Below are 18,203 nucleotides of genomic sequence, written 5' to 3' on the forward strand. Positions count from 1 at the left end.
GAGTAATTATATGACACTGTAAAGTAGTGAATAATACGGAATACCCAGCAATGTAATACTACAACAACAAACCTTGGTCCCAAATTTTGGGGTCGGCTATGGATCCTCAACAAATTAGTCAAGGTCGGTCATGGTATTCTATTCATGCCTCTCTTTTTATTTCTTTTAATTTACACAATGAGAATTTGAGTTTTTGTTTAAGAAATTTGTTTTATGCTCCCATGAATTATAACTCAACTGGAACTTCCTTCTCGCATAATAATTGGTTAGAGGGTGAGATTTTTTTAATGCAAAAATGAGCTATAGCCCAACTAGCACTTCCTTCTCCTATAATACCATAATAATTGGTAGAGGGGTGAGGTCATGGGTTCAAGACCCACCGGATGCGTAACTTACCAATAAAAAAAATTGTTTTACACAAAGTAGGAACCTAGTTTTTTTCATCTGTTTATTTTGCTTAAAATTAAGCTGGCAAAAGTATAGTTGTACCTAAAAAGGTTGAGACTTCAAAAAGCTATACATTCTCTTTTAGGATGAAACTAAGCTAAACCAAACAGGAACCGGGGGGGGGGGGGAGGATAGAGAAAGTCCAAATCCTTTGTAAAACAGAAATTTGCAAACATAACTCACACTTGAGCTCACTTGAATACATGGTAGAATTCTATTTTCACTTTCCTGTTCTACTTTCTATAATCAGGGAACACTTCTAAATAACAGAAACAAAATGTAAAATAAAATGATTGGACTGCTGATAACATCAACCTAGGCAAATTCTCAATCAGAATGATATATGGAGCAGCAGATTTACCTCTATATAGCAAACACCCTGTGGATCTGAGGTACCAATCAAAGCAAGATCACATGGCACTTCATCATTCTCCCGGAGCCATATAATGTTACCTACATGAATATCCTGCGCTTGGACCTACAAGTCAATGCACCACCAAGAGATAACAACAAAAGGTTAGATTCACAAAATTTAAGAAAAAATGAGAACATATATCTAATCCAGGAAAGTATTAATTAGACAAAATCTAGTTGAACAGTTATATCATTGGACCTTCTCGCCTTCATTAAATAACGTGTAGTTTCTATGCAGAAAGTCTATTTAACTCTTTTAGTTTATCTAAAAAAAAAATAAATAAAAAAATCTCATAGTTAGGAACCAACAAATGATCTAAAAATGCTATTTTTACCAAATGAGTATTCATAAAAATACTTGTGCATAGATATACATTTTGCGTGCAAAGGAACCTAAACAGATGTCTTTCTTTTTATGGATAGCAGTTAGGGGTGAGATATTCATTGTTGATAATCTAGTTAAGAAAGGTCAATCCCTAGTTGATAGGTGTTGCTTGTGTCATTGTAATGGGAAATTTGTAGATCATCTTCTACTCCACTGTAAGTTTTCTCATGCTTTATGGAGTGAAGTTTTTGAGGTGCTTGGGATCTAGTGGGTAATACCGAAAATAGTAAGTTCTCTTCTTTTTGGTTGGAGGAATTAGTTTGGAAAGCACCAGTCAACTACATGCAATATGGTCCCGGCATGTTCAATGTGGTTAGTTTGGCAGGAACATAATACCCATACCTTTGAAGACAATGAGAAACCCTTAGATCTCTTAAAATCTCTTCTCTTCAGTACTTTGTTTCAGTGAGCTCATATTTGGGGTTTTACGTATTGTATTTCAATTTTTGAATTCTTACAATCTGTTAGCTTTAGTTCTTGAACTATCTGTATTTGTTTCTTGTCCATCATGAACACGATGTTTAGTTCTTTTAATGAAATTCTTATTACCTGTCCCCGAAAGAAAAAAAAAAAAAAAAAAAGTACTCATAAAAATACCCACCATTCATTTATCATAATTGTGAAAACCTTAAGTATCACTATTATAACATAATCAAGAAACAGAATTATGAAGCAATCATATCCCTTTAATCATTGATGACACCGACTAAGTTTACCTATTCTTCAACTTCTCCATATTGCCTATCGGTAACCCATTTTGGTAGCTCTAGAGGGTTGAGGCAATAAGGCCCCCTATCCCTATTTCCTGTTCCTCTTCACTCAGTTACTAAGATGTAGAGTATGATGTAGCAGCAGGATATACAGGGGTTTCCTTCTTACACAACTTAATGTCTGCAAGGAGAACCTTCATGTCTACCCCTTACTTTATAAAGTGTAACTTAATGTTTTGTGAAATACATATAACCAGAAAACCAATGGCGTGCTTTGCAGGTGTTCTCAACTGGTATCTACTATCTGTTCCCCCCCTCCACCACCCCCTCTCCCCGCCCCCACCCCCCAAAAAAATAATCCTTGGGTAAGAGGCTGGGAGCACACCAACGAATTCATTTACCATTATTTATTGTTAAAGTAGAGCAATAAATAATTAATTACCCACCATTAATTACAACACATGCATCAAGTAACTACAGAATAGAGCAATAGGTGCTGGACACGCCAAACCATTTGATCAATTGCCAACAGAGCAAGTTAACTTCGCTCTTTCATTTCAATTTGAAACATAAACAACAAATCAAACCACAAAAAAGAGAAAGGCGTTTTAGGAAAAGTTTCCATACAAGTTTTCTTATGCCATGCATAACAACCCAGACTTCCTTCTCATTTGCCTTCTTGTCTGATAGATATCTATTATAATCATCCCACGCCTCTTTTGTTGCAGAGACTGCAAAAATAAAAATAAGGGGACCCCATGTACTGGCAGGATTCACTGGAGTAATAAGCGGCCATAGCTGAAGGCAAGCAATCAGTAAAAAGTATTGGTTCATGAACCGGCTGAAAATAGAAGAAATAAAATTAATTAGGAAACTAAAGAAAAGAGGAAAAATAATTTTAGAAAACCATTAAAAAAATATTCAAACATAAAATCATACTAGACAAAATTTAGAAAATGAAATAAGGAAAAAAGTAGTGATGAGCATAAAACCAACCAAAAAAAAAAAAAACCCAAAGGGCGCACAAGAGAAAGATGAACTGCCATGAAATGAACAACACTGTCCAAAATGAGTCTATTTAACATGTGTGCAGCTCATGCTCAAAAAATATATGGTTTGAACAGTCAACCACAAGAAATGAACCATCACATCATGGCTAAATAATCTCCAGGCATACAACAAGTATAAACAAGTCCAAGAGAGAGAGAGAGAGAGAGAGAATTTGATTTTTACAAAATATTCACAATTTTACTCAAGCAAACTACTACAGAAGTTGTGATGAGAACCAACATAAAATCAACAGCATTAATTAAAGAATCACCTGAACTGTTCCCATAAGTTTTTTGGGATAAAGTTCAATAAAGTATATTTTCTGTTTGATATGCGGTTGTCACAGTAAAGATCACGTTCTGATTCATCGTCATTGATGTAAACGTAACGCTTCATTGTTGAACTAGAAGCATCTGATCATGTTTAACTATTCTGCAGGTTCACTACAGAAGCCACCACAAGAATTAAAGTTCATAGCTTCATATCCTGCCAAAATAAACCAAACACTGCAAAAATCACTATTTTCATCCATATAACACATAGCTGGCATGTACTACTTAGGGCACACAAGAAAGAAGCTCACAATAAACATTATGAACATGGTATGTTTCTACTTCTTTGCAATTGTAACAATAGTATGGCCACTTGCATACCAATATTCAGCATAGGGATCATGATGCTACTTTCGAGAATCTAAACAAGGTACAACATGTAACTTTAGGGTGCGTTTGGATACCACTTATTTTGCTGAAAACTGAAAACAATAAAAAAATAATAATAAAATTACTATTCACTATACGGTTACTGTTCATATGCCTTGGTGCACTGTTCATGAGCGCTGCTCCCAAAAAAAAAAAAAAAGAGCAAAACGTGGACGTGGGAAGTGCAAAACGCGCTTCCCAAACGCACACTTAATATTAGCTGTGTCTAATGTCTTTTAACAACTGCTTGCATGCACAAATTAAGAGAGTTTTTGTGGGTACCCCCTACCCAGGCAATGTATCTACAAATTTTCACTTTTTAGACATAAATTGTGAGAAGGACCTCAATTCAAAACACAGTTTATACAGAGTCATTCTTGGAGCTCAGTTAGCGGTATCAATATGTCAGGCTACATATGTGCATGTGGTGCATGGTTTATAACTCTATGAGAAAATTTGTAAGCTGAAATAACATGTATCTCTTAGTGGAAAATCTAACAACATACTATTCTCAATGTATATATCTATTTAAATACCAATTTAATTCATTTAAAAATAAATAATAAATAAAAACCAAAGTTTTTCTACTTGCCAATGCACAAAAATGACATAAAAACATTCAAGAATGAAAAAACCACTTCTTGTTTTCAGTACAAAGAATTTTTTTGGACTTAAAAACTATCTCTAGAAAAACAAAAACAAAAATTGAAACTTGTTTGGTAACCACAATTGTTCAAAATTCAAACAGCTATGAAGGGCTCCTTCCCTCTCCTTTCCTCCCTTCAAACCTCTCATGGCCGAAACTGCTAACCACCACACCTCCCACAGCCCAAACAACACTATCAAAGCATCATCACATGTTGCCACCACCACTAATATCCCCAGAGTTCCCAAACCTGAAGCAACATCCACTCTCAATTTATAAAACATCATAATGGCCCTTTCTAGCATACCAGCAAAGACATTCCGTGCATCCTCCAAAACCTCACATTTGCCATACGTGTCGAGAAGTCCACAAAGACACAAATACCAAAACCCATCTTTACAACAAACCTAATGTAGGAGCATAGTGACAGCTTAATGGCCGCCATGTAGGCAACATGTGTCATTTATTTTATGTTTCTAGTTGTCTTTTATTTGTCCTTTTTTTTTTTTTGATAAGTAATAAAAATATATTAAAAAGAAGAGGGGTGTCACCTGAGTATACAAGAAGTATACATCAAGGACAAATACAGATCAAGTGCATAAAGTACAAAAGTCCATAAAACCATGGACTAAAGAAAAAAAACAAAAGCCAAACACTGTAACCCCATCCAGAAGAGTCTTAAGAAAGAAGAGTTTAAGATTTGCAACTGATCTCTCTAAATCCTCAAAATGCCGGTTATTCCTCTCCCTCCAAATGCACCACATCAAACAATGGGGCACAGCCATCCAAATAGCAGAATTCCAATGCCTCCCCAACTTTCCTTGCCAACAAGCCAACAAATCCACCATTGTTTTCAGCATAACCCAATGAATGCCAAATAGAGTAAACACCATAGACCATAAATCAAAAGCAATAGAGCAATGGATGAAGAAGTGGTCAACAAATTCCCCATTTCTTTTACACATACAACACCAATCCAAAATCAAAATCTGTCGTTTCCTAGGATTATCAATAGTCAAAATATTCCCCAAAGCTGCAGTCCACACAAAAAAAGCAACTCTAGAGGGGAACTTAGACTTCCAAACAGTCTTCCAAGGGAAAGACTGATCGAAATTATTAGTCAGCACCTGGTAATAAGAACGAACAGTAAAACCTTTACACCTAGCAGGTTTCCAACACATCTTATCGTCCCCAACTCCTTTCAAAGAAGCTCCATAAATTCTAGACATTAAACTATAGAAGGATTCCAAATCCTAATCTTCGCTGTATCTTCTAAAAGTTGAGGTTACTTGAGGTTTGTGGTAGGCGATGGAGGATTGGTGCAATTTTGGCATGATGTATAGTGCAGACATTATCCTTAAATAGTTAATAATTTAAGTTTGCTGATAGTATGGGGGGATTTCGTAGTTTCTTTATTGAATCTAAGTTGTTCCAGTTGGTGATTGAGGAAGGTGGGAATTTTTTCTCCCTTAAGATTCTTGAACGGGGTAAATACTACATGCAATCGGTGTTTATGGGCAAGAGTGCAGCTCTTTGGACAATGCGGAATCTGGAACACACCGTGAGTGGGGTTAGTCCTAAACAATTCTTTACATTCAGGGAAGGGGATATTGCTTACACGATGCAGCGGGGGTCCAACTCGTATGGGCAGTACTTATCAGTGACAGAGCTTAAGGTAGGTGGGCTGCGGCGAACTATTATTATTCCTGCCGGAAAATTACAACAAGGATGGAGAACCTTTGGGATTGAATTAAGAAGGCTACTGGAACCTTCTCAATATGCGTTGGGTGGATCGAAATTTGTACCGTTCAGGTTTAAGCAAACCCCAAAATATCAACCTGTCAGGTCTTATGTGGAGGCTGTCAAAGTTCCAGTACAGGCAAGGTTGAAGCAGGTTCAGCAGCCCCTCCGCAAAGAAATTGTTCAGGCTGGTACTGTGATGAATTCTGTGGAGTTTCCAAGTGATTATTCTTGCACACAGGTAGCAGTTTCTGGAACTCAGGCTGGTAGTTGTTCCCAGTCAGCCGTGGGTGGTGGTGAGGGATGGAAAGATGGTATTAACAGTAAGAATAATTTTGAGGAGAAAATCCCGGAAGGTAATAAATGCAATATTTCCTTGAAGCCCAATTTGAATTCAAATATGTTTGAGTTTGGAAAGTTACGTGATAAGAGGAAGGGACGTTGGTTAGGGAGAGGTTTGATTGTGAATGTGAATGAAGTTGGAAAGAGGCGGGTATCTTGGGATGGTGTTAAAGGTGTTAAACAGGCTGGAAAATGGGTGAGTAAGACTCCCCATAATATTAGTGTGGGTCTGGGCTCAGCCAAACAGAATGCCCAAGCCTTGTTGGGCAAAAAAGAACCCACTTTGGGCCTGGGTCTGTCAAGCCCATTATCCTTTGAGGCTGGCGAGAGTTCAACTTCTGGACTTAAGGCTCTGGAGGCTTCATTTCAGGCTGGATTAAGTATACTAAGCTCAGGTAGGAGTTCCACGAAGGAAGTTGAGAGCTCAAGGACCACACCCACCGCATCGGAGCAACATGCGACGCCGTTGTGGGTATCGGTGGACATGAATCCATCCTTAGCAGTGACGGAAGTGGTGGGCAAGGGAGAAGAGGACATCACGATCCCTCTAGCCCAGCCACCCACTGCGTCGACTGGACCAGCGGTGGTGGCTCAAGCCTCCCATGTTCTGACGTCGCCGATCAAAGAGCTGGGTGGGTCAAAACTGGTGCCGGTTGGGCCATCGGGCATGATATCGGAACCGGCAACGAATCCGATAGTACCGGCGAAAGCTTCTTTGGATATTCCAGAGGCATCGGTGGTTGGAGAGGAGGATTTTGTGGGTTTGGAAGGTCCGGGTAATTTTGTTTTTGAGGGAGCTCAATTAGCTGGCCCAACTATAAAGGATTTAGTGGGAGACTTAGATAAGTCTTGGGGTAATTCTAGAGACTGGATTTTACAATTACGTGATGGCAGGCGACTAGTGCTCCCATTGTCTCTGTATCGTTCTCCAGATAGTATGTCAGTCAGCTCTAGTTTGGAGGGAGATTGTGTACTAGGTAATGACTCTTGTACTTATGAAGGGCAGAGGGTTAGTTGGGCAGATGACTGTGCGGGGCTAGTAGAGTATTTTCCTGGGTCAGAGAGTGAGTTGTGGGAAGTTGGTGAAACATTGAATTTGTGTGAGGATGGTGATGAGCCATTAGTTGTGTTACCTTTGGCCACGGAAGGTCCGACGGAGTTGGAGTCTAGTCAAGTGCAGGAGATTGGGTGTAAGGAGAGTGTGGATAGTTGCCAGCTATCACAGTGGGTAACCAATAGGATAAAGGCTTTCAAGAAATCTGTGGGCACTTCATTGGAAGGTTTTGAGGAGCAGATTACTGGTTTGTTATTAGCCATTGAGGCCAAAAAGAAAGATAAAAAGAAACGTGAGGAGGGTGATCAGACGAAGTTGGTCAAGTCAGGCCAGAAAGGGCAACGGGAGTTGAAGAATCTGTTGACATCTTTGAAGGTTGAGTATGATCCAAATAAAGCAAGGAGTGTAAGTTCTGAGCGGGCTCTAGTGTCTTATCAATGAATGTGAAGATTATTTCTTGGAATGTAAGAGGGTTGAATGAGCAGGATAAAAGGCTCAGGGTTAGAAACTTGATTAGAAAGTGGGGGCCAGATGTGGTTTGTCTTCAAGAAACTAAAATGGGATTGATTAATAGAGCGGTGATTCGTAGCTTGTGGGGTGGACAACATGTTGATTGGTCTTACTTAGGTTCTTGTGGAGCTTCTGGTGGGGTGTTAGTGATGTGGGACACTCGGGTTGTGAATAAAATGGAGGAAGCAGTGGGGAGATTTTCGGTTTCTTGTAAGTTTACAAATGTGTCAGATCAGTTTGTTTGGGCGTTTTCTGGTGTTTATGGTCCTAATTTACATAGAGACAGGAGGTTTTTATGGGAGAAACTTTGTGGCTTGAATAGCTGGTGGAGTGTCCCATGGTGTGTGGGTGGGGACTTCAATGTGGTTAGGTTCCCTTCTGAACGATTGGGGTCTATTTCTTTCACTACTGCTATGCGGGAGTTCTCCAATTTTATTTCAGAACAGGGTCTCATTGACTTGCCATTGCAAGGGGGTTCTTTTACTTGGTCAAATTCTAGAGAAGTTGTCTCGAAGGCTAGGCTGGATAGATTCTTGTTTTCTGCAGATTGGGAGGATAGGTTTCCAACAGTTTCTCAAAGACGGATGCCTAGGTTGTGCTCGGATCATTTTCCAATTGTTCTTGAGGGTGGATCCTTCCAGAGAGGGAGTATGCCGTTTAGATTTGAGAATATGTGGCTCAAGGATGAAGGTTTTGTGGATAGGGTTCAGTCTTGGTGGGATTCCTATCAGGTTCATGGTGCACCGAGTTTCATTCTGGCCAATAAATTGAAGCTCTTAAAAAATGATTTGAAAAGATGGAATGTGGAGGTGTTTGGTCATGTTGAAGTTCGGATTAAAAAATTGTGGAAGGACCTAAGTGTTCTTGAGAATATGGAGGAGAGTCGGGGTTTATCAGCAGAGGAAAGGGTAGAAATGGGTAGAATCCGTGATGAGTTAGAACAAGCTACTTTGTTGGAAGAAATAAGTTGGAGACAAAAATCTAGAGTTCTTTGTGTTAAGGAAGGTGACAGGAACACTAAATTTTTTCATCGCATAGCTAACTCTCATAGGAGGGTTAATTCTATTGAGAGGCTTATGGTGGATGGGGTATTGTCTTCAGACCCGGCTGTTATAGCAGACTGTATCTCTCAGTTTTATAAGCAGCTCTATTTGGAGAATGTGGCTAATAGACCCGTATTAGATGATGTGGAGTTTGCTAGTATCTCGGTGGAAGATGCAAGTTGGCTAGATAGGCCTTTTGAGGAAGAAGAGGTGGTTGAGGTGATTAATGGTTTCAATGGTGACAAGGCACCTGGTCCAGATGGCTTTTCAATGGCATTCTTCCAGTCTTGTTGGGGTGTTTTGAAAACAAAAATTATGGCTGTGTTCCACAATTTCCATACTCAAGCGGTGTTTGAGAAGAGTCTTAATGCCTCATTCCTTGCCCTTATTCCTAAGAAAGTGGATGCTGTGGAGGTCAAGGACTTTCGGCCCATTAGCTTAGTTGGCGGGATTTATAAGATTATCTCTAAGGTGTTGGCTAATCGCCTTCGTAGGGTGGCGCATGGGCTTATTTCGGATTCACAAAATGCTTTTGTGAAGGGTAGACAGATTTTGGATTCCGTCCTGATTGCTTCTGAATGTATTGATAGTAGATTAAAGTCAGGAGTTCCAGGTGTGTTATGTAAATTGGATGTGGAAAAGGCATATGATCATGTGTGCTGGGATTTTTTAATGTATATGCTGCAGCGTTGTGGTTTCTCTGAGAAATGGAGAAAATGGATATGGTATTGCATTTCAACTGTAAAGTTTTCTATTCTGATCAATGGTAGCCCATCTGATTTCTTTGGTAACTCTAGGGGGCTTCGGCAAGGGGATCCTTTATCTCCGTTGTTGTTTGATATTGTGATGGAGGCACTAAGCCGTATGTTGGATGTGGCTGCCTCCGCTGGGCAATTCTCAGGTTTTTCTATGGGTAGTACGGTTGGTTCATCAGTGATGGTGTCTCACCTTTTATTTGCAGATGATACTCTGATTTTTTGTGATGCTGAATCTTCTCAGATTGCTAATTTGAGGGCGATACTTGCTAGATTTGAGGAGGTCTCAGGGCTTCATATTAATTTGGGGAAGTCTGAGCTGGTTCCTGTTGGTGGAGTACACAATTTGGAGGATTTGGTGGGTTTGTTGGGGTGTGGGCAGTCTTCTTTGCCCTTGAAATATTTGGGTCTTCCTTTAGGTGCCAAATTTAAGGATTTATCTGTTTGGAATCCTATCCTAGAGAGAATGGAGAGGAGATTAGCAGGTTGGAAGAGAATGTATTTATCTAAAGGGGGTAAGGTGACTCTCATTAAAAGCTCACTCTCGTCTTTACCTACATACTTTCTTTCCCTTTTTCCTTTACCAGGGAAGGTGGCAAAGCGTATGGAGAAATTACAGAGAGACTTTCTGTGGAATGGGATTGGTGGTGAACCTAAAATACATTTAGTTAATTGGGCCAAGGTTTGTAGGCCTTTGCAGGAGGGGGGGTTGGGTATACGACGGTTGGGGAACTTTAATTCTGCATTGCTAGGTAAATGGTTGTGGAGGTATGGCATGGAGACTGATGCTTTATGGAGGAGGGTTGTAGAGGCAAAATATGGGAATATTTGGGGTGGTTGGTGTACGAAAAAGGTGACAAGTGCTTATGGAGTCAGCCTGTGGAGATACATTAGAAGTGGCTGGTTGAACTTCTCTAAATTCCTTGTTTATGATGTGGGGGATGGTACTAGAGTGAAATTTTGGAAGCATTTGTGGTGTGGGGATGGTACTCTCCAAGAGGCATTTCCAGAGCTTTATCGTCTTAGTAGGTCAAAGGATTCCTCGGTGGCTGGAGTTATGGGTTGGTCTGCTGGGAGGTTTCACTGGAATGTGCAATTTCGTCGTCCACCACAAGAATGGGAAGAAGAAGCCTTTGACCGGTTTATGGAATTGATCTATTCTTCAACGGTGCGGGGGTTTGGTCCTGATAAGGTTTGTTGGAAACCTGCAAGGAATAGAGGTTTTGAGGTTAGAGGTTATTATAACTCATTCTACCCTCCTACTTTTGTTTCTTTTCCATGGAGAATGATATGGCAATCAAAGGTTCCCCCAAGGGTGGCGTTCTTTTCTTGGTCTGCTTCATTGGGTAAGATCTTAACAACAGATAACCTTCGTAAAAGACGAGTGATGGTGCTTGACTGGTGCTATATGTGTAAGAGGAGTGGGGAGTCGGTGGATCATCTTCTACTTCATTGCTCCATAGCTTGGGAGTTGTGGTCCATGGTTTTCTGCTTGTTTGGTATTCAATGGGTTATGCCTCATACTGTTCTTGAGTTGTTTGAGGCTTGGCAAGGAAAGTTTGTGCGACATCGCCACATTGATGTTTGGAGAATGGTGCCTCATTGCTTGATTTGGTGCATTTGGCATGAAAGGAATGATAGAAGTTTTGAGGGTTGTGAACGCTCTTTACTGGAGCTTAAGTCTTTTTTCCTACACACTCTCTTTGAATGGAGTGTGGTTTTTTCTCATTTTTCTTGTTCTTCCTTTTCTTTGTTTCTTGACCGTTGTTCTTTTGTTTCTTGACTTGTGCCCCCATAGTACATCCCCAATGTACTCGGTTTGGCAATCTTTTTATTATTAATAATATTCTTACGTTATTTATCAAAAAAAAAATAAAAGTTAGATCCCAAAAAAGAACATCATTTGGGAACTTCATCAACTCAGCCACAGAGGCCTCCTCATTTTGACTTAACAAAAAAAATCTTGGGTAGAGCACACACAAAGAAGCATCCCCACACCAAATATCCTGCCAAAATCTAACTGTAAACCTGGCCCCAACCTCAAATTGGATGTGACGAACAAAAGATGGCCAACCACGACTAATAGACTTCCACAAACTTACACCATGAGGGCCAATAACGGGAAGAGAGCACCAACCTCCCCCTTCACAACCATATTTTTGGGGTTTGTTGGTAGTTGTTACAGCCATTTAAATTCCAAAAACCAAAGCAAACAAGTCCTTTATTACATATCTAGTTTCTATGAGTCTATTCTCACTTTAGCCTTGAAAAATGTAATGTTTTGAATTTTAATTCCATTCTACTATGCTTAGAGGGCTGTTATAAGCAACTATAGAAGCCACTTGACTTCTACTTTAACACTATTCCCTTGAGTGGATTTCCTTTGGGTGGTGAGTTTTGCTCTCATCTCTATTGGTGGATTCCATTAGAGTAGCAAGTACTGCTCTTATCTCTACCAGTGGATTACATTAGAGTGGCGAGCTTATCTATCCTTTGAGTGTGTTCTATTTCTCCTCAACGTTCATCCCTCTACTAGTATCAAAACCCATGAACTCCTTTCCCAGTTTTAATCTAACACCGAGTACTGCAATACTTCAATGCCTTTGGTACAATAAAATCACCTAATAAAAACCCACTTTCTTGCATCTCACAAAATCTAACAGAGTAACCAAGTAAAAGTCACCCTACAATGCAACCATATAATAGCAATCAAGAAAATACTTCCAGTACCCACAGCATGCAAAATAAACAGTTCGGCAAAATGCCCACAACTTCAAAACTACCAAGCATCACCACTCTTTTCAAATCTACCACTCACCTATATGCATTAAACCTCTAAATCACCGAACACTACCACACCACCAATCGCCCATTAGATCACCTAAATCACTGCCCAAAAGCTACCCTTAAACACCCAACAACTCCAACTACTGGGATTCCCAAATTTCTCTAATCCAATACCAAAATCAAAACCACCACAAGGAATCCTAATAACCCCCATCAGTCCAAAACTGACATAGATCAAAGATAAACAAAAGAAAAATTGCTAGAAAAAGAGTGAGAGTGAGAGCTCAATGGTACCATCTACAAAGGTTCCTATTTTACAAAAATGCCATTAATGAGACCGAGCTGTTCTTATTTTTTTAACTACCAAAAAAAACACAGACTAAAAATACTGAATACAAAAAAAATGGTGATTTCAAAAAACAGCAATTTTGAGTTACATTTTTCATAAAATCAAAAACAAAAACCGATCCAAAATCAATTTGTCTCTATCTCTTTTCCTGTTTCTTGAAACATGAAAGGTTTTTTAAGAACAAGTCCAATCAGCCCATACATTGCAATGCAGGGATGCTTATACTTATGCAGACACACAAAAGATTAACAATACAGTAGAAATTTCAACAATATGATTAGAAACACATTGATAATTGATTACAGTCTAATTCATGCAAGGAAAATGGTAATACTGTCCTCAGGATTCAACTAGAAATTTCAACCATTGTGATGTTGCTTATGCCATGTGAGGTGAAGTGTTTAGGATGTTTGGGATTCATTGGGTAATGCAGAGACAGTTGCAACTTTATTCTTTGCTTGGAGAAATTGGTTCAGGAAACATGACTCGGGTGCATGGAACTTGGTGCCGGCATGTCTGACATGTATTGTGTGGAAGGAACAGAAGAGCTGAACGTTTGAGGATGTTAGAGATCCTTGGATCAATTGAAAACCTTGCTAGTCCGTACTCTCTTTGATTGGTCTCGGTTTTCAGGTTTTACACATTGTTCTTCCATTTTAGAGTTCCAAAATTCTCTTGGATCTTCCATTTGACATTCTTATATTTTTTATGATATTTTATATTCATCATCGTGAACATAAAACATTCTTCATTATCAATAACATTTGCATTGCTTATCAAAAAAAAAAAAAAAGTTTAAACGTTATTTAAGTTTCCAATCTGCTCTAGAAACTCTTGATTCTTGAATCTAGTTCCTAGTTGGGTTGCTAACACATAACAGCCAAAATAAATAAAAGCAGGGGAAGGGAACTTATTTGTACCCCCATTAATACAGTCATTTACACAATACAAGTCAATCACAATTTACTCAATATTTTTTTTATAAAATAAATAACCAAAACAATGCAATAGTGAATTAAAACTAAACATCAAGAACCAATCTTGAATATTAAATATCGCATTAACACTGACACTGAAAAATAATCCAAATCTTTATAATGGGTTCTAACATAAATTCCAAACCTTCCACAAGAACTATCACACGAGGGCTTCAATTCCTAAAAGCACAAGGTAGTAAAGAAAAACAATAAAAAAAAAAAAAAAAAAAAATGGCCATAGTTCTAACCAGGAAAGAAAACCCATTAACGAAAATCAGTTTCAATCAATGGGTCGTCAAGACTTGAATCAAATTCGATCCAAATGCTAGGGAATTTCAAAAAATCTCTCAATGAGTTATCATATTTTCGGAACTAAAATCGAAATATTGAGATTGAGAGAGATGCAAGAAGCGGTCAAAGATCATACCTTTTCTGTTCTTCTTCTTCTTCTTCTTCTTCTTCTTGCTGACGCTGGTTTGTGTATTTGGGGTCTCTCTCTCTCTCTCCGTTTGAAGAAGAGAGACGCTAATATGTGTCCGTATGTTTGTACTGATTTGACTTCGTGTTAAACTGGTGGCTGTTGCCGTTTTTACGGTACGAGGGGAATGATTCAATGCGGTGTGTTTTTTATGAGTATAATTTACAGCTCCCTTGATCTTGCCATGTCAGCTTGTGTTAACATTTTTGCTGGGGTTGAGTTAAGAAAATTGGTGCTAGATAAGCTGTAATAGTTTTTCCAATGCTTAGGAAATAGGTAGTTTGGTTATATTTTTATTATAATGAATTGTTATTATTTATGAAGGATTGTAATAGCTATTCTTTAGGTGAAATAATTTCTAAAATTAATCTATGAAATTGGTTAATATTTCATATTCACCATCGCACATCCTTAGTGCGATGGTCACTCCGCAAATATAAGTGCTTATAGAGTGTGAAGGGTAAGAGCCAGGATTCAAGTCTCTAGAAAAGAACTTCACACACGTATATACTTAGATTAGTATATGAAATTGGTTAATTTTTCATAATTGTTTTGTGAGTTCTAGTTAGTTCAACTGGTAAAGTCTCTAATAGTTGAATAAGAGATCTGGAATTCAATTTTCATTTACACCAAAACTGATTAGTATCTTGGTCTAATGATAAAAAACATAATCATCACAACTAGTAAAGTCCATTATAATTGAATAAAAATTCTGAGATTTAATCCTCATTTACACCAAAACTAATACTATAAGTTGAAACTCTATAATAAAAAATAACTAATCTTTCTCAAATTTAAAAAATATAATTTTTTAGAAAATATAATTGTACGAGTAAAATATTTCATAAAATATATCTTAAGTTTTATTATAATACGATAACTCACACCAAATTTATGATTAGGTTTAGTTATTCTATTATAATACATTTCATTCTTAATAATAAAAATTATCATTCTTATCATAATCCTCGTAGTAGAATAGCAAATATACTCTAAGTTGACGGAGATTCTAGCCTTTTGCCCTTAATTTTTAAAAAATTTAGCAATATGCCCCTATTTCGAAACTATATACGGATATGCCCTTATTTCGATACTCGATTACCTTAAAATCGAGTTTCAATGAAATACTCAATTCGTAAAAAATCAACTTATGCCGAATAAAACTAAAAAAAAAAAAAAGCATGGAACTCGATTTTAGGGAAGTCGAGTTCCAAAAAGCCGTTATAAGGTTTTAAAACGTCATTATAGGGCTTAAAAATGCCACTATAGGGCCCCTTGAACTTGGTATGGGGCTTATAAAATTTTTTTGCAACAAAACGCCGCTATAGGGCTCTAAAACGTCACTATAGGGTTTAAAAACGTCACTATAGGGTCTTAAAACGCCACTATAGGACACCCAGAACAGGGTGACTACACTTATAAAAAAATTTTGCAGGAAAACGCCGCTATAAGACCTTAAAACGTCACTATAGAGCTTAAAAACGCCACTATAGGGCACCCTGAATATGGGCCAATCACCCATAAAATTTTTTTTAAGGAAAACGCCGCTATAGGGTTTTAAAACGTCACTATAGGGCTTAAAAACGCCACTATAGGGCTCCCTGAATATAGGGCAATCACACTTATAAAAATTTTTTTTGCATAGAACTCGATTTCCTGAAACTCGAGTTCCATGGAAATTTTTTTTTTATTTTTTATTTTTTTTTAAGTTTGATCAGGCATAACTCGATTTTCTACAAATCGAGTATTTAATTGAACTCGATTTTAGAATAATCGAGTATCAAAACAGAGGCACGCTCATATATAGTTTGCAAACAGAGACATATTGCTAATTTTTTAAAAAAATTAGAGGTAAAATGCCAGAATCTCCCTAAGTTGACAGTTAACTAATAATTTTTCTAAAAGTTAACACACAATGACTGCAAATAATCAGACTTATTTAGGCCCACAACAATCCTAACCATGAAGGTGTCGTGGTGTAGTTGGTTATCACGTCAGCCTAACACAACAATCCTAACCATGTACTACTGGACATTATCATTGAGACAGCTCAATTGACATTGAGATTAAAAAAAAAAAAAAAAAGACATTGCGATAAAAAATAAAAAATAAAAAAGGTTCCATTGACATTTCCTTTGTAATGTCTCTTATTAGCATACATATGGGAACTTTTACAGTTTAACCTCACCCACAAAAAAAAAAATTAAATAAATAAATAAATATTAAAAAAAAAAAAAAAACACTTTTACAGTTTTGAACCTTTGACGCAGAAACAAAATTTCACATAAATTTTTGCACCATCTCCCATTCACTCGTTTTTTTCTTTTGGTGAAAAGGAAAATTAGATTAAAACAAAGTTAAGATTATGAGCCTATATTTATATCTAAAAGTTAACATTTAAAGTTGCTACTCTCTTATTCTAAAAAAAAAAAGTTGCTACTCCCTTATTGTGTCACATTATCTACTTATTTTCAACTATTACTTTCTCATTTTTAACTCTTTTTGTCTTTATTAATTTCTCACTTTCTCTAATATTTCTCTCTTTTACCTTTTTATCTTCTCACTCCTCTCTACCTACCAGTAATCCTCCTCCATCCATTTATTTTCCTTTTATTTTGATTCATCCTATCCCCTCTTCTTTACTAAAAATAAACTATTATCTCTCATTTAATTCATATTTTTTTCCCACACAAGAAGGTAATCACTCTCTCTCTCTCTCATTTTTTTTTTCTTTCCTTTTGATGGGTTTATAATTCTTTCTTGCATCTTTACTGTAGGTTAATGAATTTTTGTTTTAAAAATTTTCTCCCACAAAGAAATGTGATTATTCTCTCTCTATATGTATGCATGTATGTATGTGTGTGTGTGTCTCTCTCTCTCTACATATATATATATATATATATATATATATATTCTTTTGGTGGATTTTTTTAATTCAATCTTACATCTTTACTTTATGTTTATCTAATTTGATTATTTTTTTAACCGGTTATCTTTTTATTATTATTATTAGATGTGATTCTATTTTATTATTAAATAATTATAGGCGAAAATGCCATTTTGGTCCCTACATTTTCACAGCAGTCAATTTGGTTCATATTATTTTCAACTTACAAACAATTTGGTCTTTGCCGTTAACTCACTAATGGAAAATGCATATGTGGCAAGCTATTTGCATTGTTGACATGATTAGTTTTTGAGATAATTACAGTAAACCCACCTATGATATGGCCCGTTTACACTTTGCCTACTCGTGATTTAAAATTTTACACTTTGTCCACCTGAGGTTAGTCCCGTTAGCCTTCTGTAACCCACCTCTCCGTTTGCCGTTAGAAAAACACAGTTTTAGGCAAAAATAAATATAACAAGAATCAAAAAGTTGGGGTTTTAATATCTATGGAAAAGCTCTAAAATGAAGATCGCATCTTGCAAGATCATATTCGCAAAATCATCACTGCTCATGCTACGCAAACTGGTCTCTGCATAGCAACAGCAAATTGTTGCTTCCATCTCCTTTATAGTGCTTTGGAACTTCTCCAATTCTATATTAACTCGAATAATGAAATACCTAAGGTATGCTACTTTATGCTTTTCCATGGTTTTTAATTTTTCATCGAAGTGGTGAATAGGGCCAATTGAAATAACCTTAGGAGTGTAAGCTTGTGGATTCACACTGCGAATGTGATCTGGAACTCTGGTGATACAATAGTCAATTGATGAAGTCGTTGACCTTTCAAGCTGTGCTGCGATGTTATCTACCAACCATTTATTGTGATTTTCATTTCCACTTGAAGTTTTTGCTTCCTTGTGAGATT

At 37.3% G+C, this 18,203-nt stretch overlaps 1 protein-coding gene across 2 annotated transcripts in view; it reads right to left on the minus strand.

Annotated features, from left to right (window-relative positions):
- Positions 1 to 14,483, minus strand: part of LOC115957050 (phospholipid-transporting ATPase 2) — a 33,207-nt gene extending 18,724 nt beyond the window's left edge. For both annotated transcript variants that reach the window (XM_031075291.1, XM_031075290.1), the window contains exons 1-4: positions 14,338 to 14,483; positions 3,278 to 3,492; positions 2,584 to 2,797; positions 809 to 925 (exon numbers count right to left, since the gene is read on the minus strand). In XM_031075291.1, coding sequence (XP_030931151.1) covers positions 809 to 925; positions 2,584 to 2,797; positions 3,278 to 3,402 — 456 coding nt within the window. In that variant the 5' untranslated portion in view covers positions 3,403 to 3,492; positions 14,338 to 14,483. The remainder of the gene's footprint in view (positions 1 to 808; positions 926 to 2,583; positions 2,798 to 3,277; positions 3,493 to 14,337) is intronic.
- Between the last annotated feature and the right edge of the window lie 3,720 nt (positions 14,484 to 18,203).

Source organism: Quercus lobata, chromosome 8, assembly GCF_001633185.2.
Source record: "Quercus lobata isolate SW786 chromosome 8, ValleyOak3.0 Primary Assembly, whole genome shotgun sequence".
Lineage (NCBI taxonomy): Eukaryota > Viridiplantae > Streptophyta > Magnoliopsida > Fagales > Fagaceae > Quercus > Quercus lobata.